This window comes from Gambusia affinis, linkage group LG08 (assembly GCF_019740435.1).
Source record: "Gambusia affinis linkage group LG08, SWU_Gaff_1.0, whole genome shotgun sequence".
NCBI classification, from domain to species: Eukaryota; Metazoa; Chordata; class Actinopteri; order Cyprinodontiformes; family Poeciliidae; genus Gambusia; species Gambusia affinis.
This window is the reverse complement of record NC_057875.1, coordinates 27,533,352-27,549,663: the sequence shown is the minus strand read 5'-3', so window position 1 is coordinate 27,549,663 and position 16,312 is coordinate 27,533,352. Positions and strand designations below refer to the sequence as shown.

Here is a 16,312-nt window from a genome sequence, read left to right as displayed (position 1 = left end):
CTTCATTTCCCTCTTCCCCCATTCTTTCTCCTGTCTTTGTACTCAGCCTGAAAGACACCTATCTCCTGCTCTTTTCATGGGATAATTAAATTTGCCACCTCACCTATCTTCTGCTCTTTGAGTGGTCAACCCAACCTGCTTCCTCTCCCCCCATACTTTGTACTTGATCTAAACCATGGTTGCCCTAGTGGTTTGAACGACTTGCTACCTTAGCCTCTGTCTGTACTCAGCCAGAAGGGCACCTCTCTTTGCTCGTCCTACGACTTGTCTCCTCAGCATCAATTGTTTGTATTGCTCTTGGTGAGTCTGAGAGAACCCCCTACTGTTCTTTAGTGGTCTAGACGACTTGTCTCCTCAGATCCCTTTGTCTGTACTTGACCTGGAAGGCACCTATATCCTGCTCTTTGGTGGGATAATTATCAGTAAATGTTCCTCATTTGTATATGTTCTTCTTAAAAATATGTGACAGACAGTAAACAGGCCTAGGTGAGGCTACTTATGTGCATCTTTTAGCTTTCCCTAAAGTTGAAAGGTTTTTACTTTGCACAACCACGCTCCAAGAGTTGCTCCAACATGGGAAATTGTTTTTGTTTTACCTTTAAAATTATCCACTGTTTTTGTCTCTGAGTTATATGCTGTATGTTTCTTGGCCCTAATGGTTCCAATGCTAAAGCTTATAAATTAGAAATGCAAAGCATCAGTATGCGTAAAAAAAATAGTCAGGTCATATAGTCATATAGTCAGGTTAAGTAAAATATCATCAAACTCAAAGAAATCAAAAATATTATCTTTTCTAACAGGTAATTTCTCCCTTTCCTGCAGCCTAAACTGTATGAACGGAATGATTGAAATATACTTTGAAAATATTTAATTTGCAGAGTCCTGGTAATAAAACTTAAGTTGTGAACTGAATGATTAGATTGCCTCTAGACACAAAAGAATCGATAATTAATAATCATACTATGGAAATGACTAACAAGATCTGAACAAACAAGAAACTTGACTACCTCAAGGGATTTCTGAAGTTGGAGAATGAACCGTCTGACTTTGTTTAGCTGACTAAATTTAACCTTAACAAATTTTTGCCTTAGCGCAAACAGGTACTGAGTTTGAAGCGTTAGTCAGTCTGCTAAAGCTAGACACTGGCCTTCCCCACTGTAAAATAAAACATTCTGGTTAATAAAAAAAAAATACAGTTCAAGTGAGCATCACTTAATTCTCATCAACTTGTTTTTACTCATCTTAAACAGGTGGCAGAAACTTGGATAAAGAAAAAATATATATATAATAATTCTTTATAAGTTAATCTATTTAAATTGAGTCCATGCAACAACTAAAATAAAATGAAAAGTGAACTATTTGAAACAATTTGAAAGTGTTGAGGATTTTGGGTGGTAAAAGTTTAATATTTTAACATGCCCAGACACTACACCATTTCAGCTCAAGCAAACGGAAAAGTTTTGAACAGTACAACTATGTCAAATAATGACACGATGTATCTTTAATGTATGTAGTAAATATATTGCTGCTGTTGTAGGCAGAAAAAAAACCCATTTTGCTGAGAATAATATTTTAGATGAGTATAAAAATATTATGTACCATGGAAAAGTCTTGGGGGCTGCACAGTGGCGCAGTTGGTAGAGCTGTTGCCTTGCAGCAAGAAGGTCCTGGGTTCGATTCCCAGCCGGGGATCTTTCTGCATGGAGTTTGCATGTTCTCCCTGTGCATGCGTGGATTCTCTCCGGGTTCTCCGGCTTCCTCCCACAGTCCAAAAACATGACTGTCAGGTTAATTGGTCTCTCTAAATTCTCCCTAGGTGTGAGTGTGTGTGTGCATGGTTGTTTGTCTTGTAAGTCTTTGTGTTGCCCTGCGACAGACTGGCGACCTGTCCAGGGTGTACCCCGCCTCTCGCCCGGGACGCAGCTGGAGATAGGCACCAGCAACCCTCCTGACCCCATTTAGGGAAGAAGGGTGTAAAGGAAATGGATGGATGGATGGATGGATGGAAAAGTCTTGACCAAATAAATTATTCGCATTTGACTTTTAATGTCAAGATACCTTTACTATTTAGTTTATGTACAACTAAATGCATTTTAAAAAACGCATTTAAAAACAAAATTGATCAAGTTATTTTAGGATTGCAATACTTACTTGTCTTTTATATGTTGCAGTATTTGAATCTTTTGAGAAAATTGGTTTGCATAAATTTAAGTAATTACAATCTATTTGCCAGTTAGTTCCCCAGTCTGTAATAAGTGGAAAAGAAATTACTTTTTTTTGATAAATTGTCTTGAGATTACCTTTTGTAAATTAGTGTTATACAAATCAACTGAATTAAATTTAGAAATCTGACTCGACTTAAGAGAAATGATACAACATTTTATATGTTGAGGAAAGCAAAAATTGGTATTTTTATTTATATTTTGTTACAAAATATAAAGCAAAGATTGTTTTTTTCATTTATGTTTTATTAAAAAATATAAATAAAAAAATTTACATTATATTCGTTTAGCCACAAAAGAAAGATGAAACTATACAACAAATGTTGCTATATTGTCTGAATATAAAAATGAAAGAGTTCAGTATTTCTTAAATGAACATAAAATTAAATCTTATTGAATTATTGCATAGAAGTTCAATATTTGATCAATTCTCACACTGACTTGTTTGAAAAAGTATACATAGTATGAGATTTTTTTTAAGAGTCGTTTCAGTCCACCGTCGAGACCAGTAGATGGCGGTAATGTACACCTAGCGTTTTTTGGCAACCGGCAAATAACCCTAAAAAGAGGAAGAAGAATTCTCTCATACCGCTCCAGGGGCGGGACTGAACGCGCGTGAGCCGGGAGATTCGACTCCTGACCTGAGTGTTTACTGTTGTATGAACTGCAAATAATTTACAAACCCACAAAAATTGAATCCTCTAGATTTATTCTTTGCTAACCATGTGGTTACATATTGGGATTACCCGGATGTGGACCAAGTCCTGTTAACTGTGAGTGTTTGTGTGTCTCCAACCGTTTTGTTTCTGCTTACAGCTACGCAACAACAGTTCATGCTAGCAATTAGCTGAACCAACAAAGAGCAGAAATGTTTTAACAGTTCCATTATACTAATGGTACAGTACCGCGAGCTGTCGTAAATTCTGCCTGTATTTAACGTTATCGAGTGCGCAACATTTAAGGCAATGTTCGATAAAGGACTTTTACCATAACAAATCCTAGGTAGTTTCATCAAAAGTGTCGGGATATCAGGTAAAAACATACAGAAAGCATTTAACTGTTGCATTTTCAACAGATGTGCTTGTTTAAAATGCAATGCAATGTATCAATATATGCAACTGTTCTCTTTGCAGTTTGCAGGCCTCGGTATGACCGCGGTGTTTAGTTCAGAGTTTAGCCGCCAGCACAGCGACAGCAGCGTGGAGTTTCACGAAGGGTGTTGGTCTTAGTGCAGTTTTGGTTACAATATACATATTTTACAATGCATCACGTAAAAGACGCTTTTCTGGGGCTTGTGTTTCCGGATGATTCAATTTATGAAGCCTTTGTTTTAGCTGGGTGGTCAACAAACATCTTGGCGCTAACCTGACGGAACAGAAAACTTGTTAAACGTCTGGTTCGTTTGTGGGGAAAAACAAACAAACAAACAAAAAACGATCTTTTGTTTCCTTTAAAATGCAGTCAGAGCCAGTCACCAGAAATGCTTCGTTTTGACACAGACCAGGGATCTACAATGTTAACAGGCTGAGAACGAAAATAATACTAGCTTTGACCTGATGGTTTCAGTGTAGGTAAATGAAAATATATATGTATATTAAAAAATATTTAATGCATCGAGGTTAAATTCACACACAATGACAGGCATTGTTTGCTGTTCATTGTCAGTGATTCAAAAAAAGATGGGAATTATCTAAAAAAAACACAGAAATGTAGAAATGTTTGCAAATTTATTAAAAGAGAAAAAATAAAATATCACATGGCCATGACTCATAAGTATTCAGAGGCTTTGCTGTGACACTCATATTTAACTCATGCTGTACATTTCTTCTGATCCTCCTTGAGATGGTTGTACTCCTTCACTGCAGTTCAGCTGTGTTTTTAATTAAACCGATTTGACTTGGTTAGAAAAGGGACACACCTCTTCTTCTTTTTCAATATATATGTCATGCCTGCAGCTTAAGTTTTCTATTCAACCTCTTTGATTTGAAAATCTTGCTCTTGTCATTTATTTACTTGGGAAATGAAAACATGCGGTCGAAATCCAACCAGTAAGAATGTGCTAAACTTTTTATAAGTGAGTTTGTTACATAGTTTAGATACAGATAAATCAGGGGGTCCAAAGTCGGTCCTCGAGGGCCAGCATCCTGCGTGTTTTAGTTCTCTCCCTGGTTTAACACTGACATGCTGAAAAGATTGTTGGTACTACCAGGGAAAGAACTAAAACATGCAGGATGTCAGCCCTCGAGGACCGTCTTTGGGCACCCCTGCGATAAATGATTAATCATTTCTGTTTACCTACTCTGAGCAGATGGAGGCCATGGAGGTAGACTCGCCTGTGGTCCCTCCAGTTGCTGGTGCTGCGGTTGCAGCTGTTGGTGAGCCTGAGGATGTCGACGCCGCTCTAGTCATCTCAGACTCTGGAAGCAGCACTGAGGTAGATGAGGATGAAGATGATGGTGCTGGAGCCCAGCAGGTGGTTCAGGCTCCTTTCAGGCTTCCTGCCACCTGGGCCTTCAGTCAGAGGGCTGTAGATGGAGTCCCAGCTGTGCCTTCAGTAGCCCAGGGGGTACCAATACGGAGGTCACTCAGGTGGGGACCTTTCCTATCGTTCTTCTTTGGCCGAAGCTGTTGTGCTTCGTCCAAAGCATCATTGCAGGGTTGACCTTGTGTTTCTGGTCCAGACAGGGTCTCAGGGTCCATTACCCTAGCCAGACGGCAGCACCTTCCAGAGGATTTCCAGACTTCCTGCTCCGAGCACCAGCTGCCAGTACAACTCAGCCAGAGTCTGGCAGCACCACTGAGGCCAGTGAGTCAGAGTCTGAGGAGGAAACGGCAGAAATGACAGCTGCAGGGGCAGAGGCCTCACTACATTTACCTTCTGCCGCTCCTATTCCTAATGCTGCCACTGAGCAGGCTCAGCCAGAAGCAGCAGCAGCACCCAGTAAGACTGACAGAAATTCACCTTGATGGTGTTTGGTAGCACGTTGGTTGTTTTTGTTAAATTATGTGGTATTATATCTGGTAATCAGTGTTTTAAATAACTTTTTATGATCTTGAAAGACTTCCTCCTCGTCTAAGATTTTGTAAAATATTTACTGACTTTGTTTGTAGGTCGTACTGAAGCTGTTTCAGCAGCAGCAAACGAGGCTGGGGGCGACCCTCAAATCCAGGACCTCCAGGTACTTGGTGGTTTAGCTTTCCTGTTAATGTCCAGTATTTTGATCTAGTGTCTTTTTCTTTTCTTTTTTTTTTTTGTTTAAAAATTTTGAACATTCAGGAATCTCTGTATTGGTCGTCATTCCCATACAGGAGTCATGTTTTATTTAATCCTTATAAAACAAAACTATTTATTTTCCCATTTTCTCCCTGTGTATGTGTGAGTTTAAGCCTTGTACTCTGGCTTCCTCCCACTGTCCAAAAATATGACTGTTAGTTAATTGGTCTCTCTAAATGGTAAATGGACTGAACTTATATAGCGCTTTTCCAGTCATTTTGACCACTCAAAGTGCTTTACACCAAAGTCACATTCACCCAGTCGCGCTCATAACCACACAACGGTTTTGACCCGCCTGCAGCATTGGACCTCCACTAACTGTAACCATCTGACCTCCAGCCGACCCCTGCAGCCCCGTCTTCATCCCAGCTGAGCCGCAGTGGCGACAGCGAAGGCGAAACGTGCTCCATCTGCTTTGAGGTGTGGACCACAGCAGGCGAACACCGGCTCTCTGCTCTGCGCTGCGGACACCTCTTCGGCAACACGTGCATCAAGCGCTGGCTCAAGGCCCAGGGCTCGGCCGCTAAATGTCCGCAGGTGAGCATAAACAAAGCAGTCCCACTATGATGAAAATGTATTTTTTATGGGGGTTTTTATCCCCCTGTATTTAATATGTTTTTTTTTTGTTGTTGTTTTCAGTGCAACAAGAAAGCAAAGAATTCAGACATTGTGCTGCTGTATGCTCCAAAGCTGAGAGCCCTGGACAACTCAGAGCAGGAGAACCTGAAGAGGTAGATATTAGCGCTGAAAAATGAATGGTGAATTGAAATAATCAACTACTTTAGTATCGATTGATTGTTAAACGGGCAATACAGACTCAAAAAAGTCTATTTGCTGGAAAAAACAACTTTCAGAGCAGGAATTCAGCCAAAACTGTACAAAATATCTAAATACATTCTGCATACAAGATAAACACACTTTTGTCTGTAATACGTTTTAGCTAAAATTTCTCAAGTGGAAGTTTTAGCTTCAGTCGGATCAGAATCACTAAAGGAATGCTGTTATTGCATTTCAGGCAAATGTTTATTTTCTTACGTTAATGTATTTATTGATTTATGTGTTTCATCTTTTAATGTAATTCTAATATTATATAAAAAACCCTTAGAATGTGACACTTTGTTTTATTCGATAATCAATTAATTGTCAGAACAAGTGATAGAATAACTGATTGCTAAAATAACTGATTGCTAAAATAACTGATTGATGTAGCCCTAGTAGATATGAACCAGTTTGAAAGAACATGTCACACTAGAAACAAATGAAGGTCATAGTCGCCAATTTCAAAAAGCATTTCAGTCGTCTCTGATCTCCTTCTGGTCGTTCTGAAGTCACAAATGGAGTCTGTATATCCCACAGTTATCATTTATTTCGGGTTGCTCCAAATACCGTTATGTTTTTTAAAAGCAGTAACAATGGATAAACTTGATATATCAGTCAGTTTTCAGGATTTCTCGATTGCTTTGTTCTTCCTTTAGAAATATTTGCAAGGAATTTTCCATATTTTTTTAATTTATTATACTTCCAAAATCTATCTATAGAAGACAGAAGATGAGAAAATCAAGAACTAAAGTGAGAAAAAATGACAAATTGGACACGAAATATTTTTATTCTCCATTTTTGTTTCTTTCCATGTCAGTCACTTCACATTGAGGAAAGCTGAGGCAGTTTAGAAGTTAGAAGTCATGTAAACTGAATGTTTTTGATCATTTTTACAATAAACTCATAAATATGCATTAGTGCAAGAAAATGCTGGGATTTGATTTTACATACATTTCAGGAATTGCAAAAAACTGGAGAGACTGAGCAATCCTGTAATTACATATTTCACCTTCTTTCTTTCATACGTTCTTATTCTTCCTACATAAAATGATCTGAGTCTTGTTTACACTTTTACATCAGACCGTCGCCTGCATGCACAGACCGTCAGGTGGGTGGACGTCAACCCACCACACCGCCTTGGTACTTCCACAAATAACAAGGGGACTGCAGAAAAGCCCATCCAGCTTTGAAGTGTAGTTTTTATTTAGCAGCCATCATTGTGTCCTTTGCCTGTTTCAGCTTTAGATTTGTCCCCCTCCATGTTGTGCTACGTTTCTGTAACGCTTGGTGTGTTTGTATTCAGGTCTTTGGAGCAGGAGCAGTCTCTGAGGAGAAAAGCTGAACTGGAGTCGGCAGAATACAAACTCAAGCTTCAGGTTGTCACCAGCAAATTTGGACAGGCACAGCAAGAGCTGCAGGTAGTACTGCTATTAGCTGAAAGTCACTTCAGTCAATTTTTGTGCAAATAATTGAAAACACATCAACATGTGTCCTTTAATCCAGTGTTTCCCAACCCTGGTGCTCAAAGCACACTGCCCTGCATGCTTCAGTCCAGCTGATTTCAATTGATGACTGATTAACAGGCAGTTTGTTGAACTGCAATCAGTTGAATCAGGCACATTAGAGCAGGGAAACCTCTAAAACATGTAGGACAGTGTGCCTTGAGGATCAGGGTTGGGAAACACTGCTTTAATCAATCAGAAAAAAAAGAGAGCAAGGCAGCAGCATAAAATGTACAAGACCTAATCCCCAATGCATAAACAAGAGACATTACATGGTATTATTGTATTATTACACATCAGGGCCGTTATAGCAGCCCAGTGAGCTCATGTCTCTGTTCTTCAACATAGACTTGAATTGCCTCAAAGTTATAAGAGATAATAATTTTGTTATTCCTGGTGACAAGAACAGAGAGTTTCACTGCCTTTTGGCCCAGTTCATTTCTGACTCCTTAATCCATCAGAGGGAGGATTATCTTAGGAAAAAAGGTGTTCGAAAAGTTAGTATAAGGTTAGTATATTGATTCAGTCAATACAGAATCAATAATGGATCTCAAATGTTCGTTTCAAGGAGTTTTTCTTGCAGCAAGGAGAGAAATTCAAAAATACTTTATTAATCCCAAAGGGGACTTAAATGTTACAACACATAGTCATTCAAAATTCTTCGGTTATAGTAATTTGTCATGGCTGGTTGCAGTCTGTATTACAGAAAAAAAAGTTAAAAGTCCATAGGTCAGAGCATTCTCTGACAGGAGATTGATTCTGCTTTACACACACCTGTCTGTGTAAGGATGCATCTATGTGGTTTTGCAGCTTTGCAAAGAAAAAAACAACAACAAACAAACTGTTAGATGACGATTCTCACCTCATACACAGGAAATGAACTTAGGAGCTAAATTCTGTGAATGCTGCAAATGTTGACAAACAGTCAAACCTCATCCTGCTCAGCTAGACTCTGTAAACGCAAGACAAAACAAACAATATATGAGCAAATAACAAATGAAAAACAGAGTAATCAGTAAATGTGAAACAATCAATACGATGAGTAAATATAGATGATGTATGAGTAGATAACAACAAGGAACCTTTTAATATGGTGTGAGAAACTCTTCTTTCTAAAAGAGAAACACAATTTATGTTTTAGCTTAGAAACCAGTTTGTCAAACATTCTATAATGAAGCAGCAGCCCAGTTTTTAAACTGCGTATCTGGTAAAAACCTAACCTTGATTAGGTTTACAATTATGTACTCATCTCTTTGCCTCTCTCTGCATGTTTTTGTAGGAGCTGAAGGCCTTGATAGCCCAAACTGGAAGAAGCTCGGCTCCACCCTCTTCCTCCTCTATGTTCAGCCTGAATCAGAGGGCGGACGGCTCCAGGGCAGCTCAGTACAGCTTCTCTAAGGCGGTGCTGGTGTCTCAGTCAGGCGGCTGCAGAGTTCTGTCCTACTGTGAACCTCTGTGCTGCCTGCTGGCCTCACAGCCCTCCCCTCAATCTACACTAGTGCCTGGTAACCTGCATTCTTATTTCCATCTTGTGTTATCAGGAGTTAATTTTACAGAACTTGTTTTACTATGCCTACTTCTTTTAGCGTTTTTACTTCTCTAGGATCTTTGAAATCCTAAACAGATTAATTAGATATTTTTTAGTTCCTGAATGAAGCCTGTAATTGCAGCAGCTCTCAGACATTTAATATGATGCCACCTGTCAATCATTCCAAATGACCAACCAATTTGTCCTTACCTGGACGAAGTGAACCTCAGTTTATCTTTATGAATGCGCTGTGGTCAAGGAGATTTGTTGGAAAATGTTCTGAAGAAATGATAAAACGTTGTCAGTGGGAAATGTAAAAGATGGGTAAATCACTGTGGTCGACACCATGGACAGCTGAATACTACAGTGATGTAGCTATGACATGTTCATCTATATGAAGGTGTTAATCATTATTACATCGTATGATTAATGGTTAAATCAAAGATAAATGTGTCAAACTGAGTCCAAAACATTAACTATGTGCTGTGGCCACAAATGGACACAGTTTCTTAGTAAAGCAGTAACTTTTCAGGCAGGTTACAAACAGTCTGAGGTAACATGATGAAAGTAGTTCACATATCTACTAATAGTAATTTCTCAGCTGGTTTTGCAAATGTGAAATGTGCACAAACAACTGTTTGAAAAGACAGAAAACATGACTGGTCAATTGTTTGGAAGATAAAAAAGTATAATAAACTCAATTTGAAATATCTTCCAGCAATGCTGATTCTGAGCATCAGGACAACCTAATAATTCCATCACATATGTGGTACTATATCTGGAGCTCCTGGGTTAAAACGTGCTGCACATTATATTTGCTGCATGTTCCACAGATTGTGTAGGTGGAAGACTCAAAAACACACAAAAAAACACCATGATTAAACTTTAATATTCTGCCATGCTATTTCACAAAGAAAATTTAATTTCAACAGCCACCAAAGAAAAGAAAACCATCCTAGAACCAAAGGGATATTGAAAATGAAATAAATACAAAAAATCTTCACCTTCCTTCACCTCATAACCGCGTTTGTCTGTCAGACGTTTGCTCTACTCTTGCATGGGTGTTATGTTAATTGTCAGGGTGTTATGTCTTGTTTTTTATTTTAAGTTTGCCCCTGGAGTCAACATTCAAAGCATTAGACTGGGGCTGAGGAGTGACATGGAAGTGAAGGTATTTTTCTGGTGTGTCTGTTCAGGTTGTGGGGTGAAGAAGGTGAGCTTGGTGAACATGAAAGCCAGTCAGTACGTCCCCATCCACAGCAAACAGATAAGAGGTCTGTCGTTCAGCAGAGAGAACAACAGCCTGCTGCTATCCGCTGCACTGGACAACACGGTTAAACTGACCAGGTAAGAACAAGGAGGGCGGTTTCTACGGTAACCTCTCTAACAGATTTATCTAATGATAATGCTAATGCAAATGATTGACTGTGGCCTAAAAGGGATTTTGATTAAAGATGCTATGCAAAGCACTGAAGCTAAATTGGATGATATCAGAATGTGTTGTTAATCTGCTGTGAAAAAGTGTCCTAGAGGAAGAGCGGAGTCTGAAATCTCCTGGTATTACCATGGTTACATCGGGGCGTTTTGTTTTGGTCTGTGAAGAGTTAAAACGGATGACGTTAAATTCACCATCAGCTTTCCAGATGAGAAAACAGGTCACAGGTTTTAAAACTGACAGTCCAAAATCACAATTGCATGCAACTTGTGCAGCAGTACACTGTGTGGTAGAACAAGCACTTTGATGTCATCCAAGTAGTGGACAATCCTGGGGCTTTAGCTGAAGCAGGCTTCCTATATGAGCCAAAATCATCAGAAATATGCCTTCTCTTGTGTTTGTTCATAAACACTTGTTTTGTAGCTTGCTTACCAACACGGTGGTTCAGACCTATAAAACGAATAAACCTGTGTGGAGCTGCTGCTGGTCTTTGGACAACAGCAACTACGTCTACGCTGGTCTGAGCAACGGCTCCGTGCTCGTTTACGACACCAGGGACACCAGCACGCACATTCATGAGCTGGAACCTCTTCGCTCCAGGTAAAAACTTACTAAAAACACTTGACAAGCATTACAACTCTTTCTGCAGTGAACGATATTTCTACTGATGGTTCAGTAGAAATTGGCCTCTGCACATTAAGACACAACTTACTGTCTCATATTCAGTCTAACATTGGGGATCTGTGGTGTTTGTAGGTGCCCAGTGGCGTCGTTGTGCTACGTCCCGCGCGTGGCGTCCAGCTCTTTCCCCTGTGGTGGGCTGATTGCTGGCTCACTTGAGGGTGCTTGTTTCTGGGAGCAGGAGAATGAGACCACCTACAGACCCCACATTCTGCCTTTAGAGAGTGGGGGTTGCACAGACATCCAGGTGGAGACTGAGAGCAGACACTGTCTGGTCACATACCGTCCTGGTAAGACCCGCGTTCACACTGTCATAATTAGCAGTAGCAACAGTGAACAGATTGGATTGTGTTAACGCTGCAGCAATCCAGCATGCTGAGCATCCACGCAGTGAAATCAGCAAGGAATGGTTCTCCTTTAACAGAACCAGAACCTGGCTCAGTGTTGGCGGCCGACTGCCATGACTGATATGCATAAAAAGAAAACAGAGGCACTGATCCAGGAGTACTTTCTATCTTAATGTTGCAGTATGTATACATAAGTATTTTTATATATATTTGTTAAAACTCTCATGTTCTGACTGCATGGTGTGAGACAGATAAACTGTGAATAAATCAACTTCCTCTTCTTTCTTCCAGTGCTAACTAGACACATCCAATCAGAGCCAGGAGGCGGGTCTTGGTGCTGTCAGTCATGCTTATATACTCGCTTCTCCTCCACTCCCTGCCTCTCTTACACTACAGTTTCTTCCTCATAGCCAAGTCTGTTGTGAATGCTCATGCTAGAGAGTTAGCTGATGACTGCAGATGAACAGTTTTTGTTGTACGGTAAGATGTTTCCCCTCCATTAGCACATTGAGCTGCATGTACACAGTGTGATTGGCAGCACTAACACCCTTCTCCTGGCTCTGATTGGTTGTTTGTCACAGGAAGCGGTGCTTTTCTTCAGACGTCGGTAGTAGAACAGGGAAAAGGTTTAGGAGCTCAGTCGTTTAACAAATTATCTGTCTCACTTCATACTTTCACGAGTTAGTGATTGTTATAACAAATGTGTTTAAAAAAAACTTTTTTTTTCCTTAAAAGATACATCCTTACATACAGATACATACAGCTTAGAAGAAAAGTAAAACGTTTTTGGCTGCAGTTGTAGCTCTTTTGGAGGCTTCATGTAGGAGAGAAACTGAGCTCATAAGTTCTGAGGCAGACTTTGAAGGAGAGCTCATACAATAAAAGCTCAGTCATTCTTTACGACTAGAAGAGACACGGGATTAAAGAGGGTCACTTCATGTTGACAGCATACATTAATACCCTGAGAGTAAAACAGTTTTAGATCTTTGTTGAATCCCCCTGTATTCCCTCACTTCAACTACAGTCAGCTCACTACAGAGCTGCATGCAGCCCTGCTCCAAACCTGGTTGTGGTGCTTTGAGCCTGAGAGTTATGTCTCTGAACCTTGGGGCTGTTTATGTCAGTAAATGTTGCCCACGCTGCAGGACGCTCCCATCAGACTCTACGATGCGTCCTGATGGCGCTGACTCGCGCGCCTCAGCTGGACTCCAGTCAGCTGCCCAGCTGCTCCTGCTCCCCTGTGCAGACGTTCAGCGCTGGGTCATCCTGCAAACTGCTGACCAAGAACAGCATCTTCAGGCATCCAGAGGGCCGTGGGATGTTGGTATGTGCTGGGGACGAGGCCTCCAACTCCACCATGGTAGGTCCTGTGTACACTTCCTTTTTGTTTTTTCTTTATCAGGCTATTTTAAGAAATGCACATATTTCAATTCAACATTTTTGGATAAATGAACTCAACTTGATTGATTGCACTACAAAGCAACTGAACTTTGATCCATCTCAGCTTCCTAATGCACTCTGTTTGCTCTGCCCCTCCCCAGGTGTGGGATGCGGGAAGGGGCTCTCTGCTTCAGAAGCTTCCAGCTGACCAACCAGTGTTGGACATCAGCCCCTTTTCTGTGAATGGAGAGAACTTTCTGGCCTCTCTCACAGAGAAGATGGTGAAACTTTACAAATGGGAGTAAAGGGGGACATCTTGGCTTTGTTCCAGTCGCTGTCAGGCCACAAGGAAAGTGACTAGATTGAAATGTTGGACATTATATGCTGCTAAATATTTAACAGATTATTGGCCGAGTTGAGTCAGAACACCTTCCCGGTTCCTTTTTCTTTGTTTGTTTTTCAGCTAAAATTGCAGATTTATGTTGGTGTGATGAGATTGTGTTTACATACCAGGTTGTGTGAAAGTGGTGCACACTACCTCCACTGAGTCTCCTCCAGAGTTCTGTTGTAGCTCCTTGGCTACAGATACTCTTGGGGATCACATTCTTCTGTTCTGGTTCTGATGAAAGTGAAAGCTTTGAGAAAACATTTGGTCCTGCGGTTCTAAAATTATGGAGATTACTGAGAAACCCATTAGCTACATTACTGTTTAGCAACTAGCATCAAAATCAGAAACATGTCCATCACAGTTGACATCAACTTCTTCAACGTCACTCTTTCAGTTGATCTATCCAAGAAGTCTCAGAAGAGTAATGGCTGCTCTGATTATGACACCCACTGTTGGATTAGAAATATAATGTCATCTGCAGTTGCCTAATTATGCTCATTATAAATTATGAATTCATTTCACTTAAATTGAAAATGGGCACCAGATTTGGTCAATCTTAACAATACCTTTTCAGGTTTTTTAGCCTGATATGAAACTTTGTCAGTTTATGTTCAGAACCTCTCTAAAGCCAGAGATCTAGATGTTCACTCCAACATTTAACAGAAACCAAGACATGAAGACCTGGGGCTGGAGGCGTTAGCTCATAGTGCCACTTCAACATTCAAACTGGAAGAGGGAGAAAATCAGTCGAATGTCAACATGGAGATAAAATCAATTTTTCCCAGAAACTGTGATCACCGTCTGATCGTTATCAACTCATTCCTAACTGGTTAACCTGAGAGTCGTCGCAAAGGTCTGTTTTACTCGCATTCATCACACAGGAACTTCAAGTGCCAAAGGAATTCCACTCTAAATCAAACCTCTATTTTTTAAGGAAAGTTATATGTATATTTCTTACCAGCTGTTTGTGTACAACTTCGGAGTTAATAAAAATTGCATTTTTTTTATTTTATTTTATTTTTTTTTATTCTGGCGTTCAGAATTGTCCGAGTTTGTTTTGTGAAGTCTGTTACACGGTCTTTGACAGCGTTGCTGTCTAGGCATATTTTTTTTCTTAACACTTTTAAAATTCAGGACTTTCCCAGTGAGTAAGTCAGAAGTTTGGCTATCAAAATACATTAAATATGGTAAGTCCCTTCTCCCTCTAAGCATGTAGTCCTAGAGGCCATCTGTTATCTGTAGACTGTTGAATGGTTGGGACTATCTGCATTGGGAAACAAATTGTCCTCAAATTGAATATATATTTATGTATATCTTGGTATTTTACTAACACAAGAAATGTCATTTCAAGGACAAATGTTGGATTTATACAAAAATAAACTGGAATTAATCACACAGAAAGATTTAACCAGAGGTGCATAAAGTGGGTATGCATTAAATGCGACGCATAGCAGCTTCACGCTATGTTTTCTAATGTTGTAGGTATATCAGACACAACTCTAAATATCTGCTGATCTTAATGAGTCTGAAAGGTTCAGTGAACTTGCAGCTTATCAGATTTGGAGCTCTTTTATTGCTTAAAGTAGATTAGAGTGTCATATTCCTCATTGAGTTTAACGGTCATTTAGATACATTATCACATCATGGTGCATAAGCCGCTACTGGATGACTGTCAGTACAGTTCATCAGGTCAACAGCTTAACTACTGGCTGTTCTTCCTAGGAAATGTTTGATAAGCCCCAATTTTACAGAGATTTTCTCTTCTTTTATACCATTACCATGTCAATGTAATTTGTTGGGTTGTTTTTTTTTTATTATTTAACTGAAAATCTGATTTTTCTACATGTTTGCAGGAAGGTTTGTTAAAACAAGCCGTTGTATATCTTATGAATAAAGCCATGTTGGAGGGAATTGCCACTGCTGGCACATTGATCAACTAAATTTGGTGTCATGTTCCCACTTCACCTCAGACATTTTATATATTAAATTGAGACACAACATGAGCTAACTGATATATTTAGCTCTTTTTTTTTTTAGCTAAAAAAATTAAATCAGGAATATTTCTATATTTTTTCCTCAAATCACATCAGAATGAGGAACTTGATTCATTATACATAAAGTGAAATATTTCTTAGAATTTTGATTGTCATGGCTTTAAAATAATGAAACTCCAGAATTCAATGTGTTGGAAAATTGAAATATATAAGAGCAAACAAAATGAATATTATAAAATTATGTTCATGTCTGTGCATATAGTTGGGCTGAATCATGGGTTTTTCTGTATCTGTTTATAGCAAAAGTCTGAAAACTTTACATGAGTAATAGACAAAAAATATAAATTAACACTTCTCAATGGATTTGCTGAAAACATTACATTTGCAATCTAATTTATCACTGAACATTTGAGAAGTAGGGATCATAAAACTAGATCTACCTTTTACTTCCTCTGAAATGACCAAATTAGACAACAATAAAACACTCCAGTGAAAATAGAAGTCAAAAAACATTACATGCGTAAAGACCACCTGTGATTTAATTTGTTAATTTTCCAAAATGAGAAAACTTTCTGGAGAGGGAAATAAAATAAATCACTGTGCAGTTTTGTATGAGAAATCTGTGATGCCTTAAATCAGTCAAAAGTATGTCAGGCTGACTTATTTTAGATCTGATAAACATTATCCATGCAGACTGACTTTTTGACCAATTTATTGAAGTCTCTTAGTAAAGCTGAAATAC

At 39.3% G+C, this 16,312-nt stretch overlaps 1 protein-coding gene across 1 annotated transcript; it reads left to right on the top strand.

Annotated features, from left to right (window-relative positions):
- Nucleotides 1–2,787: 2,787 nt before the first annotated feature.
- rfwd3 (ring finger and WD repeat domain 3) lies at nucleotides 2,788–14,588 on the top strand. The gene is made up of 13 exons (XM_044124020.1): nucleotides 2,788–2,995; nucleotides 4,531–4,811; nucleotides 4,904–5,163; nucleotides 5,334–5,401; nucleotides 5,836–6,033; nucleotides 6,136–6,227; nucleotides 7,619–7,733; nucleotides 9,097–9,322; nucleotides 10,542–10,692; nucleotides 11,204–11,380; nucleotides 11,537–11,751; nucleotides 12,954–13,168; nucleotides 13,350–14,588. The coding sequence occupies exons 2-13, from the start codon at nucleotides 4,531–4,533 to the stop codon at nucleotides 13,491–13,493; spliced, it is 2,142 nt and encodes a 713-aa protein (XP_043979955.1). The 5' UTR covers nucleotides 2,788–2,995; the 3' UTR covers nucleotides 13,494–14,588.
- The last annotated feature ends 1,724 nt before the right edge of the window (nucleotides 14,589–16,312 follow it).